Source organism: Crocuta crocuta, unplaced genomic scaffold (genome assembly GCF_008692635.1).
Source record: "Crocuta crocuta isolate KB4526 unplaced genomic scaffold, BGI_CrCroc_1.0 scaffold97, whole genome shotgun sequence".
Lineage (NCBI taxonomy): Eukaryota > Metazoa > Chordata > Mammalia > Carnivora > Hyaenidae > Crocuta > Crocuta crocuta.
Genome location: NW_027531999.1, coordinates 3,461,321 through 3,479,641, shown reverse-complemented (window position 1 = coordinate 3,479,641; position 18,321 = coordinate 3,461,321). Strand labels below are relative to the sequence as shown.

At 34.8% G+C, this 18,321-nt stretch overlaps 1 protein-coding gene and 1 pseudogene across 5 annotated transcripts in view; one reads left to right on the top strand and one right to left on the bottom strand.

The window, feature by feature from the left end:
* The window catches only part of CNOT2 (CCR4-NOT transcription complex subunit 2), a 130,115-nt gene that overhangs the window by 41,361 nt on the left and 70,433 nt on the right, over positions 1–18,321 (top strand). For 3 of the 5 annotated variants that reach the window (XM_077775280.1, XM_077775283.1, XM_077775284.1), the window contains exon 2: positions 16,746–16,818. In XM_077775280.1, the coding sequence (XP_077631406.1) occupies positions 16,746–16,818 (73 nt within the window). Of the gene's footprint in view, positions 1–16,675; positions 16,819–18,321 lie in introns of all 5 variants that reach the window. The other 2 variants (XM_077775281.1, XM_077775282.1) reach the window with 1 other exon arrangement.
* On the bottom strand, positions 14,026–14,548 carry LOC144240825 (ubiquitin-ribosomal protein eS31 fusion protein pseudogene; annotated as a pseudogene).

The window sequence follows — 18,321 nt, the reverse complement described above, 5'->3', positions numbered from 1 at the left end:
TCTAGAGAATTCTGGGTTGGCAGTTCTTGTAGCATTTAGCTAGAGTTGAGCAATAACGACTACCTTCTTTAGGCAGGTTTATAGACCCCTGCTTGCCACAGTTCTTGCTTTCTGTTTCTCTGACACTGATCCAGTTGTTATTTGATATTTACGGTTTTGCTTATTCTGTTGTAATTCTTACCATAGATCAGAAAGGAACTAAAATTTTCATTCCCCATTTCTCTCTATAAAGTAGTAAAACAGAATGAGAAGTTCCTGTTTCAGGAAAAGTGGGAGAGACAGTATATTTTAATAATGTTTAGAATAGATGATCAGAATATTTCTATGTATTCAGTATGCAAAGGGGGTCTTACCTATTTGTTTCTATTTTTCAACATTTGAGTCAAGGCATGTCATACCATAGAATTATTTTTAAAATTCTTTAATACCTCAAGCCATCATTTTCTTTTTCACACTAGCTTTTCTTTTTATATAATTCATTTCTTTCCCGAATAACTTTTAGCATGTGTTTGCAGTTGTCTTTGCCCTATCTTACTTATAGTCCAGTCACATCAAAGTTGGTTTAACCTTAGTTTATGAACCAGAAAACATAGATTCTGGTTTCTCTGGCTATGTCACAAAATAGCTATATGTGTGACCCGAAGAAGGCACTTAAATCTCACCAGGTCATAATTTCTTGATCTCTGAAATGAGGAGTTCAATTAAATATGATCCTGAGGCTTTTTTCATTTCTTAAAGTTCTTTGGTATTACCATCTTGAAACAATCTAATCCATGTTCTGATATTCTCATCTAGGTGTTCTTTTTCCTTTTTGGGCCGTGAACCCCTTTGCTCTCTGGTGATACATGTGGACCCCTTCCCAGAGTAATATCTTAATCATGCAAAATTAAATGTATATACTTATGAAGATACCAACTATGAATTAGAATGTCTTTTTAATATCAAAGGTTCAGTAATGTGCTTATCAACAAATTCTAGTGTTGTACAATAATTTTCAAACTACTCATGAGCATAAATGATAACTTGAGATTTGAAACAAAGTAATAAGGAAAATATCTGTGGTTTCTGATGGTAACAAAGTCACAGGTGTAACTAATACTGTTACAGCTTGTTGCTTTATATTTTAATAAAAGAAATACTAACTTTCAATTAGAGGTTAGTAAAATAAAGATGTAATTTTTTTTCTCATTGGAGTTTATGCATCCTTTGCATTTCATCAGTCGACTCTGAGGATTTGTAGAATGCAGGTTAAGAACTCCTGCTCCTATTTGCTACCAGGACATTTAAGTAGTTTTTTACTGTGTTAGGTAAACATAAATTATGTTTAATACATATTAAGTAGATTAGTTAGGGAATATTACTACTAAGACATGAATATTATTGCCATTTGTAACTTTGTGTTATTCGTTGCTTTATTACTCCATGGAGAATAATTTGGAAACGTGGTTTCTGACGCCAGGATATTTACAAGTGAAGTTTTTATTACACAGATAAATTCTCTAGTATTGTTTCTCTTATGGGTATTTCTCATTTGGTTCTTTTTTACTGTTACTGTTTGTTTACTACCTGGCAAATTATAGAGCTCAGTAATTGTTTTTGGGACAGTGCTGAATAATTGTTTCAAAGTGGTAAATTTCTATTTGAAATAGTTTGGTTAGTATGTATTAAAAGGACTACAAATATCCATTATGATTGGCAAACTGCTATAGTTATCCTTTTAACACATGATAAAATGAACTTGGCTCTTGAGCAAATAAAGCAAATAAATAGTACATTTTTTCTGTATTTCCCGAAAAATTTGAGTTGCAGCATTTTTTCAGTATGCTCGATTCTTTAGCAGTAAAACATTATATATTGGGGTAAAGGTTCTGTGTAGTTTGTGTCTTCTCCTCTTGTTGTGCTGATTGATGGAGTTGACACTGAATAGACTCATATTCCTACTTCTTTGATTCTAAATTTACTCTAATTCTAATCTCTCTCCTGGAAACATATGTCCCAAGTTTTTATAGGGTTTCTTAGTTGTCCGCCTTTCCAGAGAGAATATCTATTTGTTATATTCTCAGTCCATTATATACAAAAATGTGGTTGTGTCCAATGTCTTTAACAAATCTCCACTTACCTGGCATGTTCTTTTATTTTATTACTATTTAAAAAAAATGTTTATTCATTTTGAGAAAGAACACAAATGGGGGAGAGGGTTAGGGAGAAAGGGAGAAGAAATCCTAAGCAGGCTCCATGCTCTAATGTGGAGCCTGACACAGGGCTCAACCTCACAACTGTGAGATATGACCTGAGCCAAAATTAGGAGTTGGACGCTTAACTGACTGAGCCACCCAGGCACCCCTGGCATATACTTTTTTAAACCATTGCTTCTGATTCCTCTAGTTCAGCATATTCTCAGCACTTATAGCAATTGAGCTACTCTAGTTTATTCTTGTACTTTATTTCTTGTCAGGTTAATTATATGCCTAAGAATCTGTTGTTTTTATGCCCATGCTAATGTAATTTTTAGTTTAAATATGATCTAAGCTGTTAAAACGTTAAGTATAGAAAGAATTGTTTTAATGAAAAGCAAGGTGGATGCTTTGGAAAGACTTTTACTTTTTAGTGCTTTAAAAATTACTAAAGGAATAGGTTTCAGTAAACCTAAAGGTTTAGGAAGCTTTTGGTTCAACTACCTAAACAGGAAATAAAATTACCTTTTTCTCATATTTGGAGGAACGACAGTTTTTGTATTAGTTAACGCAGCAGCTGTGTGATTAACATCCAGGCCAATTCCTTTGTATCTTACTGATTGCTATTGTTAGACTGTCTTACTCTCCTTGACCTAGCTCTCGTCATGTTTACAAGATGGCAACAATAAGTAGTTTTAGAGGTGGTATTCTGACGTGACAACAACCTGGAAGAAAAGGAGGACTGTTTTCCCCCCCTTTCTTAACGTCCTACCCTTCTTGTCTCAGTGGCCAGTATTGGTTCATATTCTCCTCTGTAAATCATTTACTGAGAAGTGGGTAGCCTTGTTAACCTGGCTTAAACTAATCAGCATTTCCCCCTAATACATGGGAAAGATTGGACATTGGAACAACCATGGCCGTTATAAGGGAGAAGGACTGTTAGGGAGTCAACCAGGAGTGCTGTAGTGAGACAATTACTAAAAAACTAGAAAATATAAAAATTCAGAGACATTCTGTTACTTAAGAACCTCTAAGATCTTGGGGTGCCTGAGTGGCTGTCAGTTAAGCCACTGTCTTCGGCCCAGATCATGATCTCATAGTTCATGAGTTTGAGCCCCACGTCTGGCTCTTTGCTGACAGCCTGGAGCCTGCTTCAGATTTTGTGTCTCCCTTTCTCTGCCTCTCCCCCACTCATGTTCTGTCTCTCTCAAAAATAAACATTAAAAAATCTTAAAGAACCTCTAAGGTCTTGTTCAACTTAAAACTAGATTAAAACTGGAAATCTTAAGACCTACATTATAGACGTAGTTTATACAAAAAGATCATATGATAATGTAATTACTAATCTTAAAAGGCCTAGTCCTGCATCAAAATATTAAGGGGAATAAATGTACATTATATTTGAAAAGTATGTAATTTTTTGGATGATATTTGCTGCAAACATCTTTTAAAATTCACCGCTGGTTACTGGCCCTTTGATGCTTTTACTGTAGTTTTTTTAAGGAAAAATGTTTTCATAAAATTAAACTTATTAAAGGATTTAGTATATTTTTGTGGTTTATTTATTCAGTAAAGTGTATCTATTATGGGACACTGTTTTAGGTACTTAAATAGTAAGCAGAATAGATAGGGTTCCTATGTTTAAGGAGCTTACTTACATTCCAAAGGGTGGAGACAGTAAACAATTGAGAACAAAATTCAGATAGTGAATGTTCAGGGAAGGCCTCTCTGAAGAAAGATAGTTAAGCAGAGATGTGAGTGTCAAGAAACTGGCATGTGAAGATTTAGGAGGAAGATCACTGAAAAGGAGCAGCAAAAGTGATGGCCCTAAGATGAGAACTGACTTGGTGTGTTTGAGAATCACAGAGGAAGTCAGTATGGCTAGAATTTAGGCAAATGGTAAGAAATACCCTCACTTCCTCTTTTTTTTTTTTTTTTTTAAACCTATCACTGTGATCACTATTTTACCTGTACCCTTAATCTCCTTTCTTTTCTCATGCTTCATTGTACTCACTAGCTTTGGTTAAGTTAACCTCTGCCAAGCACTGTTCACGCACTTCCTGCAGCTGCATGTGGCTGGAGAAGAGCATGGTGAGGAACAACCATTTCAGGTGGGCCTTTAGTGCTACTTGGTGGTTCTCTGATCTCTTCACTCTCCCACTTTCTTAGAAGACTGTTGCATACCTTTTTCTCCCTCCTCAAACCTCTAATACTTCTTTCTATATCCTCACTCTGAGTTGATTACCTGTCTTATTTTACTAAGAAAATGGAAAACAAAAGCAACCAGATGAGAAATTCCATATTTAGTGAAAGATCTGCCACAGACCTGAATCTGTACCCATTTACTATCTTCACTCTGATGATATTGATGATATGTCTTTTTGCTTGTCTAAGGTCAGTATCTCTTATAGATTCCATTCATACCGTACCTGTCATTCTCTTCATTAGTCTTGTGGGACTACTCCCTCTATCTTGTGTCCTAAGTTTTCCTGTTACAAAGACTTCTCTTGCCTCCACGTTTTCCTTCAGCTAGTTCCCACTTCCCATCTCACTTTTATGACATAACTCCGTGAAAAAGGTATCTGTATTTTATTTCCAGTTTTTCTGTTCTTTTCTGAACCTGATCCAGTCAGCACTTTTATTTCTACCATTCCACTGAAATTATTTTTGTCATGATTTACCCAGTGACTTTCATGTAGTTAAATCCAAAGATTAATTTCCATCTTATTTTTATCAAGAGAGTTTGAAACAATTCTCTGTGCTCTTCCTTGAACCACTTTTCCCCAGTAAACTTCCAGCATATTTATATATACTCCTTGTTTTTCATCTCCCTCACTGGTGCTTCTCCATTTCCTTTGCTTGTTGCATCTCATCTGACTGCTAGATGTCAAAATGCAGTGATACGTAGACCAAATTGGCTTTTGGATGGTTCTTAGAGGAGACAATCAAGGAAGACCAATTAGACAGGATACAATTGTGGCTTGAACTATAGTGGTGGTAAAAAGAGATGTACAAAGTGGATTTCTGGGGGTACCTGGTAGCTTAGTTGGTTAAGCGTCTGACTTCGGCTCAGGTCATGATCTCCAGGTTCATGAGTTTTAGCCCCGCATCAGGCTCTGTGCTGACAGCTCAGAGCCTGGAGCCTCCTTTGGATTTTGTTTCCCTCTTTCTCTGCTCCTCCCCTTCTCTCTCTCTCTCTCTCTCTCTCTCTCTAATAACTTTTTAAAAAATTTTAAAAAAAGAAAGTGAATTTCTGGAGGAATTTTGAAGTCCCATTCATAAAGAATTGTGTAAAGATAAGATACATTGAGTTTATTAATTTCTGTGACTGAGACAGACCACAAAGACCTTAGTTGACAAAAATAATCTGCCAGTCTTAAAACAATTTAGCTGTTTGTCTTTTGGTACAGGGCCTGTTTTTTCCCTGCTTAGGTTCTGAAGTAGTGTCTAAAATGGTATTGTTGGTACTTCCTGATCAGAGTCTTCCTGAACTTTGAATCTCTAGTTGAGTAATGTCTGTTACTTTCCCTCCCATTGCTAATTTCTTTATTGTAGCAGAAGAGTGAGACTTTTGAACAGAAGTATTATTTAACAGCTAGAATTTCTTGGAATGGTTTCATGGAACAAAATAATTTTTTATAAAAATATATATGAGAAGTAGTAAAGCATAGTGCCTAAAACTTGTATTCAAGTCAAGTGGACATGAACTCAAATTCTGGCCTTGCTACTTCGAGTTAACTTACTCCTAGTTCTTGACCTTGTGTAAGTTCCTTATTCTCAGTTGTTTTCTCATCTGGACAAAAGGGATAGTAATATTTACCTTATTGAATTATTTTGAGGATTTAAGGAAATTGTACAAGTAATGTATTTTAGTACATAGTAACTAATACTTGGAAAATTATAGATAATACTATATTATATATATATATAACATTCTAGGAAAGAATGTTAAGACTGTAGACATATTTTTAAAACCTAAGTACAGGGACACCTATGGTTTCAGGTCACACATCGAGCTTGCTGTTAGCTCAGAGCTTGCTTTCAGATCCTTTGTCCCTCTTTCTCTGCTCCTCCCCTGCTTACACTCTCAAAAATAAAACATTAAAAAAAAAAAAAAAAAACACACCTAACTGCAGGTTTTTCCTGCTGTCCAAAATAGAGTATTCCTATGGAACATTACCTAAGCCAAAATGACATAACGTGAAGAAACAATTACCTTTTTCTAAAAATAAAAATCCTCTTTGGATCTCTTTCAGTTAGGGAAAACAGATACTAATGTAGGTGTTTTACAAAAGCAAAGTGGTGTAATGCAAACTTTCAGATAGTGGGGGAAACCTGTACTGACTGTATTATAGGAACTTTATTAGAAACTTCTTCTAACAAGTTTTATTGTAATGTGTGTATCTACTTTTTTATATTACCTGCTTCTGAACTTAATAATGCATTTATTTCAACCAAAGAAATCTTGTGCTTAAAAAACATTTTAAAAAGTAATGTTTAAGACCTAGCCTTAGTTTTCAGAGGTAGGGATAAGAGGCAAGGAAAGGGCACATTGGCATGCAAAAGAAATGACTAATGCTCTTACATTACCTTCAATTTATAGTGTTTGTTTTTGCTCTGTACTTAGGCTGAGTTGAAAACTTGAATTTCAGTTTCCTGTACAGTCTTAGCCCCAAAAGTCTTAACCTTGGCTGTACATTAGACTCATCTGGAGCACTTTAAAAAGCACCTAATCATGAGGTTCGATGCCTGCCCAGTTAATGAAGGTAGGGGCAAAGGAGGGGACATCCGTATTTTTTTAAAAAATCCGTAAGTGATTCTATTTGCATCTTGTGATAAAAAACTGTAAATCCTTTAGCCTATTTCTGTCCTCTGTAAATAATGCCCATTTCTTTTTCTCTATGATAGTGTCCTAGACAGGTAGTCTTGTACCAGGCCTCTGCATAGTACCTCTGGCCATTCCCTTGTCCATCACACAGAAGATAGTGTAGCATCTTTTGTCTCGTACGAAGACAAAACTTTGAAGGGTTTGGAAAGTGTTCATTTAGTTAGCATTCCCCCACTATTATGTTATCTTCTTTAAATGGGGCAGTTGTAATTATTTTCTGCCCCCCCCCCTTTTTTTTTTACTTAAGCTGTATTTAATACTGTTATGAAAATTGGAAAAATAGTTTTGAGAGTTAAAAATATGTATGCATAATTGACTTGTTAGATTTGTGTCAACTTTTTAATTTCTGTAGGAAGCCACATAATTTCCTTTTATCACTTGACTGTCATTTAAAAAAATGTTCTATTTATTTTTGAGAGAGAAATAAAGACAGTGTGGGCAGGGGACAGTAAGAGAGAGAGGGAGACACAGACTCCAATGCAGGCTCCAGGTCTAAGCTGTCAGCACAGAGTCTGAAGAGGGGCTCGAACCCACGAACTGCGAGATCATGACCTAAGCCAAAGTTGGACACTCAACTGACTGAGCCACCCAGGTGCCCCTGACTATCATTTTTTTCAGAGATAATTTTGGTAAGCCTAATGAGTTATGAATTTCTGGTTCATATGTGGTAGTTTTAATTGCTGATATGAAATAACATTTTAATGATCTTACAGCCATTCTACAAGGCAAAGCAATAAGGGAGTTGTTATATATTTTAATTATTAGATTATAATTTAATTTATAGATTATAGCTTTAGCAAGTTCCTTTGTTGAATTAATAGAACTACTGTCTATTCCACAGTAGATTGTGAGGCTAATATGACTTAGTCTTATTTAAAAAACATTTTTAAAAAATGTTTATTTTTGAGAGACAGAGTGTGAACCAGGGAGGGACAAGAGAGGGAGACACAGAATCTGAATGAGCTGTCAGCACAGACCTGACATAGGGCTCGAACTTATGAACACAAGGTCATGACCTGAGCTGACCGACTGAGCCACCCCAGGTGCCCTGATTTGGTCTTATTTTAGAGGCACTGCTTTGGCAATAGCTACTTCAGTCCTTGGAAACCTTTGTGGATTTTTACCTAAAGGTTCTAAAACATTTATTCATATTAAAACTTTCTTTAGCTCTTAACTAGCAGAAAATAAATACTAATAATTTGGCCATTGGCATATTTGGTTGATTAATTAATTCAAACAACACAGTTACTTAAATCAAGTTTATGTATCATAAATCTGGTTTATAAATTTATTTGATCATAGCCATGAGCTAGATTGAATTGATCGTCTATGAAGAAATTGAACCACATGGAGGCTAACAACTTGCTAACAACTTGTATAAATCTACATAAGTTTTCAAGCAGCGGGAAGCTTACAAGGCCCCTGATTTTCCTAAGTTTGGTCTTTAATATCATTTTAAGCCTAAAATAAGTTAAATAGATTTTAATTCCCAAGCCTCTGGTTCAAAAATTATTGAACTTTTGTCATTTAATAAATTCATTCAAACTGTCTTTATTTCATTTTATTTGGGATTTTTAAGACATGGAAGTAGGAAATTTCTGTGTTGAGATGCTAGATGTTTTAGAAAGATATATTGGTTTTCTACTCATAGTAAATTCTATGTACACAAGAATCCTCCTTGGCATATATGTGTGAGAACTACACAGGTATATTAGAAGTAGTGCATCTGGAAGGTTACCACTGCAGAAAATAGAAGATACACCAAATTAAAGTTACAAAACTTGAAATTATGAAAACCATAGAATAAATTGATTTCAAGAGAATAGTGCTGATTTATTTTTGTTTTTCTTTGTAAACATAGGCAACTTTTAACTCTACATGGTAATTATAGGCCCATGAAACTTGTATTATTAAAACATTCAGAAACACTATTTTTAATGCAGCAATTTTCCCAGATTCTATTTGCTGTGAGACTGAAATTGCTGAGTTTTACTTATATATGTTTCATCTGCTCACATTTTTTGTATGTACAAGTCATCAACTCAGACTTTTTGAAACATTTATCCATGTGATTGAACCAAAATTGTTCAGAAAATAGGTTTGGGGCGCCTGGGCAGCTCAGTCAGTTAAGCATCTGATTTTGGCTTAGATCATGATCTCATGGTTCCTGAGTTCCAGCTGCACGTCGAGCTTTGTGCTGACAGTTCAGAGCCTGGAGCCTGCTTCAGATTCTGTGTCCTCTTCTATCTCTGCCCCTTCCGTGCTCCTGCTCCTGCTGTGTGTGTCTGTCTGTCTGTCTCTCTCAAAAATAAATAACCATTAAAGAAAAAAAGTTCTTAAGGTTTTGTATCTACAGTCTACCTGTTTAGAAGAAGTTGCTTGACACAGTTCTGGAATTTGAGTAACCCTAAGATTTTAAAGATAATGGCTAAGTGCACTTACTTCAGCTTTTATAGAGCTCCAGTGAAATTGGTGCTATCTGGTAGTCTGTTCTAATTAATAGCCAACCTGGAATGTAATGTCCTCTTTTTTTAAAAAAAAAAAAAAAAAAAAGCTTGTCCAACTGGTTCAACTGTCTTAACTTGACCAAATTCACATTGTAGTTTAAAAATTGAGTTGGTAATGACTGCCAAATTACAGATGTTTTAGATACAATTCCCAGACTCCTTAGGAAGCTTAAACCAGAGGGAAATTGATTAAGCTAGTATAAGAATTCAGATTTTCTGGTTCTTGGTCCTTTCAGGATATATATTTTTATATGATGATGTCACATCCAAAATTTAATAACACTCAGAATAAAGCTAGTAACTATTTTCACTCTCCCATAAAGTATTTTCTAGAGATTTTACTTTAGATTCCTGACATTTGATTCTGTTACCAGTTTGTTAAAAAGAGAGAAACTTATTTAGTTTAATTGCAAATTAAGAGATATTAGAAATAAACTTATTTAATTACAAATATTAAATAAAAATTTGAGCCTTTTAGAAATTTGCTTATTACATTGTTAAAATACCTTTTAAATATTTTTTGATATAAAACTTTTATATCAGGCTTCTTTCAAAGTATAATTTAGACATACCTATTAATCACTTAGCATTTTATCGACTTTTAATTTATTTTCAGTTGACCTATAACATACATTCATTATCGGTGAAATGATCTATTTTGTAAAAATCTGAATGATTAGTATTTAAAGTGTTTTATATAGAGACCAAACTGATAACAATAGAAGATGGTTCTGACTCTAATCCAGTACCACATAGTTTATTCTCATATTGAGAAATCTGACTCCTGCCAACCACCATCTATTTTACTTATTGTTTATCTCCAGTATACATGCATAGCAGTTTCAGAATTATTAACCCATAGCTCTGTGATGAATCATTGTGACAACTAGGTTTCATTATTTATGTAGAGTTTTTCTCCCCTTTTATAGTTAGCAGTCAAAACATCATTTTCCAAAGTTACTTAGGTCAGCACATTTCTCATACTCCTTTCCTTACAGTTGTATCATACGTTTATAATACTGTTAGTCTTTTTCCACATTTGTATTTCTAACCTCCTGGTTGAATTTTAAAATTTGCATCCGTTCATGTTCACTCTGTATGTTGTGAAGTTCTGTGGGTTTTAGCACATGCATAATAGCATCATATATCCATCCACCACTCCAGTGTTATATGGAACAGTTCCATTTCCTTAAAAGTTTCCTTGTGTCCCCCTTGGTAGTCAGTCACTTCTTCCACCCTTTCCCTGGCCCCTGGAAACCACTAATCTATTTTCCCTCCCTGTAATACTGCCTTTCCAGAATATGATATGAGTAGAAACATGTAATATATAGCCTTTTTGATCTGTATTCTTTCCCGTAGTAAAATACATTTAAAATTTCCGTTGCACGGAATAATAGCTTGATCATTTTTATTGCTGAGTGGAAACCTATTGTATAGATGTACCATTTTGCTCATTCATCTATTTGAAAGGACATCTTCATTGGTATAAACATTTGGGAACAGGTTTTCAAATAAACATAGGTTTTTAGTTCACTTTGGTAAATACCCAGGGGCACAGTTGCTGGGTTGTATGATTAAGTCTGTGTTTACCTTTATAAGAAACTGTTGAACTCTTCCAAAGTGGCTGTATTTGTCTTCATTTTTGAAAGATATTTTAGCTGGATTTGGGATTCTTAGTGGATGGCTTTTTTCCCCTTTCTGTAGTTTAAAAATGTTGAACCTGCTTTGTACTGTTTCTAAATGAGAAGTCTGCTGTCATTCCTGGTTTTTTCCCCTCTCTGTTTCAGTTTATGTATATTTTCCCTCTTTTGTCTTTAAGATTTCTTTTTCACTGTTTTCCAGCAACTTGATTTTCAAATTATGAGGTTTTTGTTGCTGTTATCCTTGGTGGTTGAGTTATTGACTCTTTGAATATAGTTTTCATCAAATTTAGGAAAAATCTGACCATTTTCTATCCTTCACTCTTTCTGGGACACTAGTTACATTAAAGTTAGGCTGTTTGATATTGTCCAACAGTTTACTGTCTCACTTGATACTGTTTCACAGTTCTTTTTTTCTTGTCCGTTTTCTCAGTGTGTTTAATTTTTTATTTTTTTTTAATTAACAGCTGTGTCTTCAGTTCACTAAACTTTTCTTTGAAGTTTAGAAAAGACTACTGTTAATCTTATCCAATGCATGTTTCAGATGTTGAATTTTTATTTCTAGAAGATCAGTTAGAGTCTTTTTTTTGAATGTGTGCATGAGTGTGTGTGGGGGGGGGGAGGGCAGAGGGAGGGAGGGGAAGAGGGAGGAGAGACAGAATCTCAAGCAGGCCCCAACACCCAGCCCCAGTGCGGGACTGGATCCTATAGTCCTGAAATCATGACCTGAGCCAAAATCAAGAGTTGAAGGCTTAACGGACTGAGCCACCCAGGCGCCTCCAGTTTGAGCCTTTTAAAAACTCTTTCAAGTAATTATAAACTCATAAGAAGGTATAAAAATAGTACAGAGAAGTCCCATATACTCCTCCAGTGAAGTCCCATCTTCCTCCAGTGATGTCATCCTAACATAACTACAGTACATTATCAAAACCAGAAATTGGCACAAGCTCTCACTTTTTTTTGTTATGTCTTTATCATTCTGTAATATTTTATCAAATGTGTATATATATATATATATAACCACCACCACAAGCAAGATACAGAATTTTTCTGTCACCATAAATTTCTCTGTATTGCCAACCTATGTCTTTTCCATGCCCTTGCATTTCTGTTACCATATTCATAGTTTTCTTTATCTTCTTGAATTTTGGGGATATGTTTACAATGCCTGTTTTAACCTCCTTGTCTAATGATTGTATATCACCTATATCATTGCTGGATCTTTCTACTTACTATATTTTACTTTGGGGTGTATTTCCTGCTTCTTTGCATGACTGGTAATTTTCTATTGGATGCCAAATATTTAATTTTATATTATTTCATACTGGAGTGTGTTGTATTATTTTAAATATTGTTGGGTTTTGTTCTGGGTTTTAGTTATGGCAGTTAGGAGTAGCTTCATCCTTTTGAGACTTGGTTTTCACTTTGTCAGTGCTGGTCCATAACATCCTTAGTCTAAGACCTATTTGGTTTCATTGTTTAGGCATTCATTACCTTCTGAACTCTATTCAATACCCAGTATGTTAAAGCCATCCTACTGTAGTTGGTGGGAACATAAATTCTGGGGATTGGTTTAATTACTTTTCAGAAGCTTTATCTCTAGAGTAGTTTTTTCATATGTGTGCACAGATAATTACTCAGCTAAAACCTTGAGAATGATCTGTCTTCATATCTTTGAAGCTTCTTTTGTCTGCAGATTCTTTCTCTTCATTTGCCCTACAAATTGTTGCTGGCTTGATGTCTCCCCTAACTTTGGATTCTTTTCTTTTAATTCACTGAAACCTGGCTTCAGTAGGGCTTACTTTAATTGTTTGTTTGTTTGTTTTTAAATTTTTTTTTAATGTTTTATTTATTTCTGAGAGAGAGACAGCATGAGCAGGGGAGGGTCAGAGAGAGGGAGACACAGAATCTGAAACAGGTTTCAGGCTCGAACCCACGAACCGAACCATGAGATCATGACCTGAGCCGAAGTCGGACGCCCAACTAACTGAGCCACCCAGGCGCCCCCAGTTGTTTTTTTCTTGACGATTTTTGTCCTGAGGTTACATCAGGATCTCTGTCCTGAGATGAAAATCATTGTTTTATATATTTTTATCTAATTTTCTAGTTATTTAAGATAGGAGAATAAGTATAGTCTCTGTGTTTTCAGTTTGGAAAGCATTCTGCCCTATAGAAAATGTCACTGTAGTTTTGTAAATATTTGTCTTTTCTGACTTTTGAATGTTTAGCACTCTGTAGGAAAACCAGTGTATAAATGTAGGAAGCTAGAGTTTTCTCATACATGCTCCTTTTCACATATTCTGTCTTACATATATACTTCCATCGTTTTTCATATATCATGCATCTTTTCATTCCCAAAGAGTAACACAATCTATCAGTGAATACTTTTATTTAATACAAGATAATGGTGACAAATGTTTGCTTTTTCATGGTTACTCAGAAGAAAATAGAGTGCCTTCATTCCTTTTTCCCTTTGTTTACCAAAAGGGGATGATGATTCATATATTGCTTAGAGCAGATAGTGGCTGTTGATTGAAACCTTAGACATGAAATGCTTCAAGTTATCCCAAGAGGGAGAAACAAAAGAAATGAACAAAAATAAGTTTTCCCTTTGTACTGAAATCCATAGCATCCCAAGTTAATATTTTTCTTTTAAATGGTAAGTTAACACATTAAATAATAACTTTTATCTTTAATTAAGGTATTATTTAGCATATGAAGTCCGAATTATTTTTTTATGTAGTTAGGTTATGCTAACATACATTATATTGAAAATTGCCTTGACTGATTTTTTTTGTTTTGTTTTTTTGTTTTTTTTTTAGTTCATGTCTTTTATTGACCCATATATAATTACTTGTCTTCGGGTTTGTTGAAGCAGTAGGTCAGACAACATTTGCCACAATAATGTCTGTCAAAGTGGCTAGCCATAAAAACTCCAACACCACTTTCATCCAAAGGGCGCTCCTGACGAAGGCGACTGATTTTGCCATTCTTATCCACCTTATAGTATTTCAGGACTGCCAGTTTAACCTTCTTTCTCTTATGCTTATTCTTCTTGGGAGTGGTGTAAGACTTCTTCCTTTTTTTAGCACCACCATGAAGTCTCAACACCAGATGAAGAGTGGACTCCTTTTGAATGTTGTAGTCAGACAAAGTACGCCCATCTTCTAGTTTCTTGCCAGCAAAAATCAATCTCTGCTGATCAGGAGGGATTCCTTCCTTATCCTGAATCTTGGCCTTCACATTTTCTATTGTATCCAAGGGTTCGACCTCAAGAGTGATGGTCTTCCCCGTAAGAGTTTTCACGAAAATCTGCATCTTGGCGGCGCTTCCGCCGCAGATGGCAGATCGGAAGGGTGCCTTGACTGATTTTAGATTGCTAATAACATCTTTTGATGAAACTAGTATAATGTGATGGTAATGTATGGGCTTTAATTTAAACATAGCTAATTTAATAAGGGAAAAATCTTGCCCTTTAAGAAGAAAATGAAATTTTACGTTATTATCCATTGAATTCAGAGCTGCCTTGAGTAGATTAATAGTTATGGCAAGTACTGTTTTAAATTATTAATTTTATAAAACACCAACATTCGGGACACCTAGGTGGCTCAGTTAGTTGAGTGTCCAGCTTCAGCTCAGGTCATGATTTCACAGTTAGTGGTTTGAGCCCTGCAGCTGGCTCTGCTCTCAGCACAAGAGTCCGCTTCAGATCCTCTGTCTCCCCCTCTCTCTGCTCCTCACTTGCTCATTCCCACTTGCTCCCTCCCTCTCTCTCTGCCTCTCTCTCCCTCTCTCTGCCTCTCTCTCCCCCTCTCTCTTCCTCTCCCTTCTTCCCCTCTCTCAAAAATAAATGAATATTCAAAAACACATTAAAACAGTATTAATTTGGGGGGATACATAAATAGTTTTGCTCTCATTTTGTAACAATAATGAAAATTTAAATTAGAGCTGAATGTACATCACTTAACTATTCTTGGACATCATTTCACTTGATAATTTTATTTTATGAATATCCTAATTTCTTCCTGGATGCTAAAGATTACATTTATGGCAGAAAATATACTTATGGTTTAAAAAAATCTTTCTCTTTTGTTATGTTTGAGAGACATACTTAATATCACTGGTACATACAAATTGGTAATGAACAATTAATATTTTTGGCCTAGAATCAGACATCTTAAAGTAATTCAGCCAAACATACAATAGAAGGTGGTCCACATTAAGTATAGCACCTACTAACTTTGGATTTGTGATCAGACGTAAAACCAGAGATGGAATGTAGGCTTTCATTATGTGGATTCTTTCATGTAATAATACTAATTTTTAGTGATTTTTCTTGAAAATGTTTTCTGTCCTTATTTGATTGCTTTTTTAGAGGTAATTCATAGGGTGTGTGTGTGTGTGTGTGTGTGTGTGTATGTGTGTGTGTTTTGATTGGTTTTAATAAAATTGATTCATTACTTATTATGAATTTAAATTAGAGGTTTTTATTAATCTTCTCCCAAAGCAAATTTCATGTGATGTTAAGTAATTGTTCTAAATTTGAACTTCTAGTGGTTAGCAACTATTATTATATTAGTTCAGTAGGTATATGTACCATTTCTCTAGGGTAAACATTTTACTAAAACAGGTGAGAGACATTTGTCTGGAAAAGATATTTTTACAAATTCTTTATAGGTATTATTTTTGCAACTTTTGATCTTTCTATTTCAGTTTACAGTTTACATTTTTGAGTTTGCACCACCTCAGCTTCAGTTACTTTTTTGGTACCTTAGGTGCCTAGTGCCTCATCATTTTGGATTTATGTATCTCTGTCCAGGTTAGGAAATGAGTTCTGTTATTTTTCTGCTTCAATGTAAAAAATAAATAAATAAATTAGAGCTTTATGAAATCGGAGGATTGAAGGACAAAGGCATCTAGAAAGTTGGCATGTGTTGCTACTCTTCCTTGGAGTAAATTTTAAAAAGAAGATTAAGTTTGCATCTATTAATCATCCTGAGAGTATATGATGTATTCCAGTCTTACGGGATAGGAATAAACCTCATAAACTGAATGAATAACAGCTCTGATAAATAAACCTTAGGAGGAGAATGATTTGAAATTACATGACTGAATCTGAATTAATTGGATATTTCTCAGACTAATAGAGTATTTAAAAGAAAAAAATATATCAGTTAAGGGCTAAACTTTTTTGTCCATTGTTTTATTGACTGTAAGTGTCTTCCTTGTACGTGAGGTCTGTTAGACAATTTTAATTGGAGAGAGTATAAGAGTTTTTTATATTTGATAATTTTTCAAAGTATCTGCCAGTCTAGTCCTCCCTAGATGGTTAAGAAGAAGATGGGTTATGGTATTAAAATAGTACTTTTTGTTTTTGTTTTCTGTGTGTCATATTGGATATTTTTGCTGCTGTTCATATGTTTACATGTTAGTAATTTTGACGGCTTTTGGATAATTCTACTCTAGAGGGAGAACTGGTGGGCGGTCCTTCCTGTGACACGACCCTTGAGTGACAGTTCTATTTGATTGCCTCCAGTACTGTGAGGAAAGGACACGACTCTATGGTGAGGACTGATGGACATACATTATCTGAGAAAAGAAACTACCAGGTAAGATCAGTTTTTTTCCCTCCTTTTTCTCTGTTGATCATATAATAGCTACATTGAACTGTTTAATGTGTTATATTTAACTGAAACCAGAAAATTGGATATACTCCAGGGAAATAGTTGGGAACATTTAAATCATGCTTATGATAAATGTATATTTTTTTAATGTCAAAATATTTTTTGGGTACTTTATGATATGTCAAAACTTAGATTATCTGGTATACAGTTTATGACTCCATGGTTGGATTCAGAGCTAGTGTTCCATAAAACAAAGTGCTGACTATTATATATATATATATATAATATAATTCCTGGAAGAGTAAACCTGAACTCAGGCTATATTCAGAGTTAATTTACCATCACAGATGTGTAGACAAAATTCGTTAGAATAGAAAAGAAATAGAAATGCAAGTCCCAAGGTGCTCGGAGACCCAATTCTATTGAATTTGTCATTAGCTTGCTGTCCTTGTAATGCTAGATTCTTGTTTTGTCATTTATTAAGCTGGTTAATAATATCCTTTCCCTATGTAGCATGTAGGGATGCTAAAAGGTGGTTGAAGTGTAATATTCCTTTTTCTGAGGTTTTAAAAGAAGATGAATTTTAAAGATAGTGGTATGAAATAGTGATTAAAAAATTGTTTTTTTTTAATTTAATTTTTTGGAAGAAACCCTCCTTTGTTTAATAGTGAAATTACCAAATTATGCAGTGATTCAGAGTACAGAATAGTTCAAAGCTCAAGTAAGAATAAGCTTTCGGTGTTCTTCATGGGTACATACTCAGCCTCGCTCAGACCCTTCCACCTGCCAGTTTCATTCCCTCTAGGCTGTTGAAGGCAACTTAGTATTATAGCAGCAGCTTTGATTCACTGACCATTTACCTGTTAATCATTTATTTTAGCCCAGTGAATCTTTTCTTCCCTCAAATTGGAAAGGTAAATAGTAGGAAAAATTGTGAATAAAAATAGTGTCCAATTATTCTTCCTTTCACTTGATGTCTGAAGTTTCTTGCCAGATCCTTATGATTTTAGTAAGCCATAGCTGTGGCCCTGTAGAAACCGTTCTCCCTGTAACCTTTTCTATTCAGAGTTCTCATAGACTTGACCAGTGTGGCCTTTTCCTCATTTTCCTACTTGCTCCTCTGGCCTCACAGCCGCTTCCAACTACCTTGACTCAAGATTTTAATTGGTCACACTACCTGAGCTGTTGCATCTTTTGATAGATTCTGCTAAATCATTTTAAGATTATTGTGATTCCAGGATATGTGGCTTTTTAGTGCTCATAATCAAGTTGGTAAAGTGTAAGGATAGGACTTTTGTAAGGTTATACAGTATTGCTAATTTACTTCATGGAATCATTTTAATACAGAGTTCCAAAATTTACATTTAAGAAGGTAATAAAATGAGATTGTATTTTACACATGAAGCGTAGAGACTGATACAGGCATGGAACCTGTGAACTGCGAGATCATGACCTGAGCTGAAGTCAGACAGCCAACCGACTAAGCCA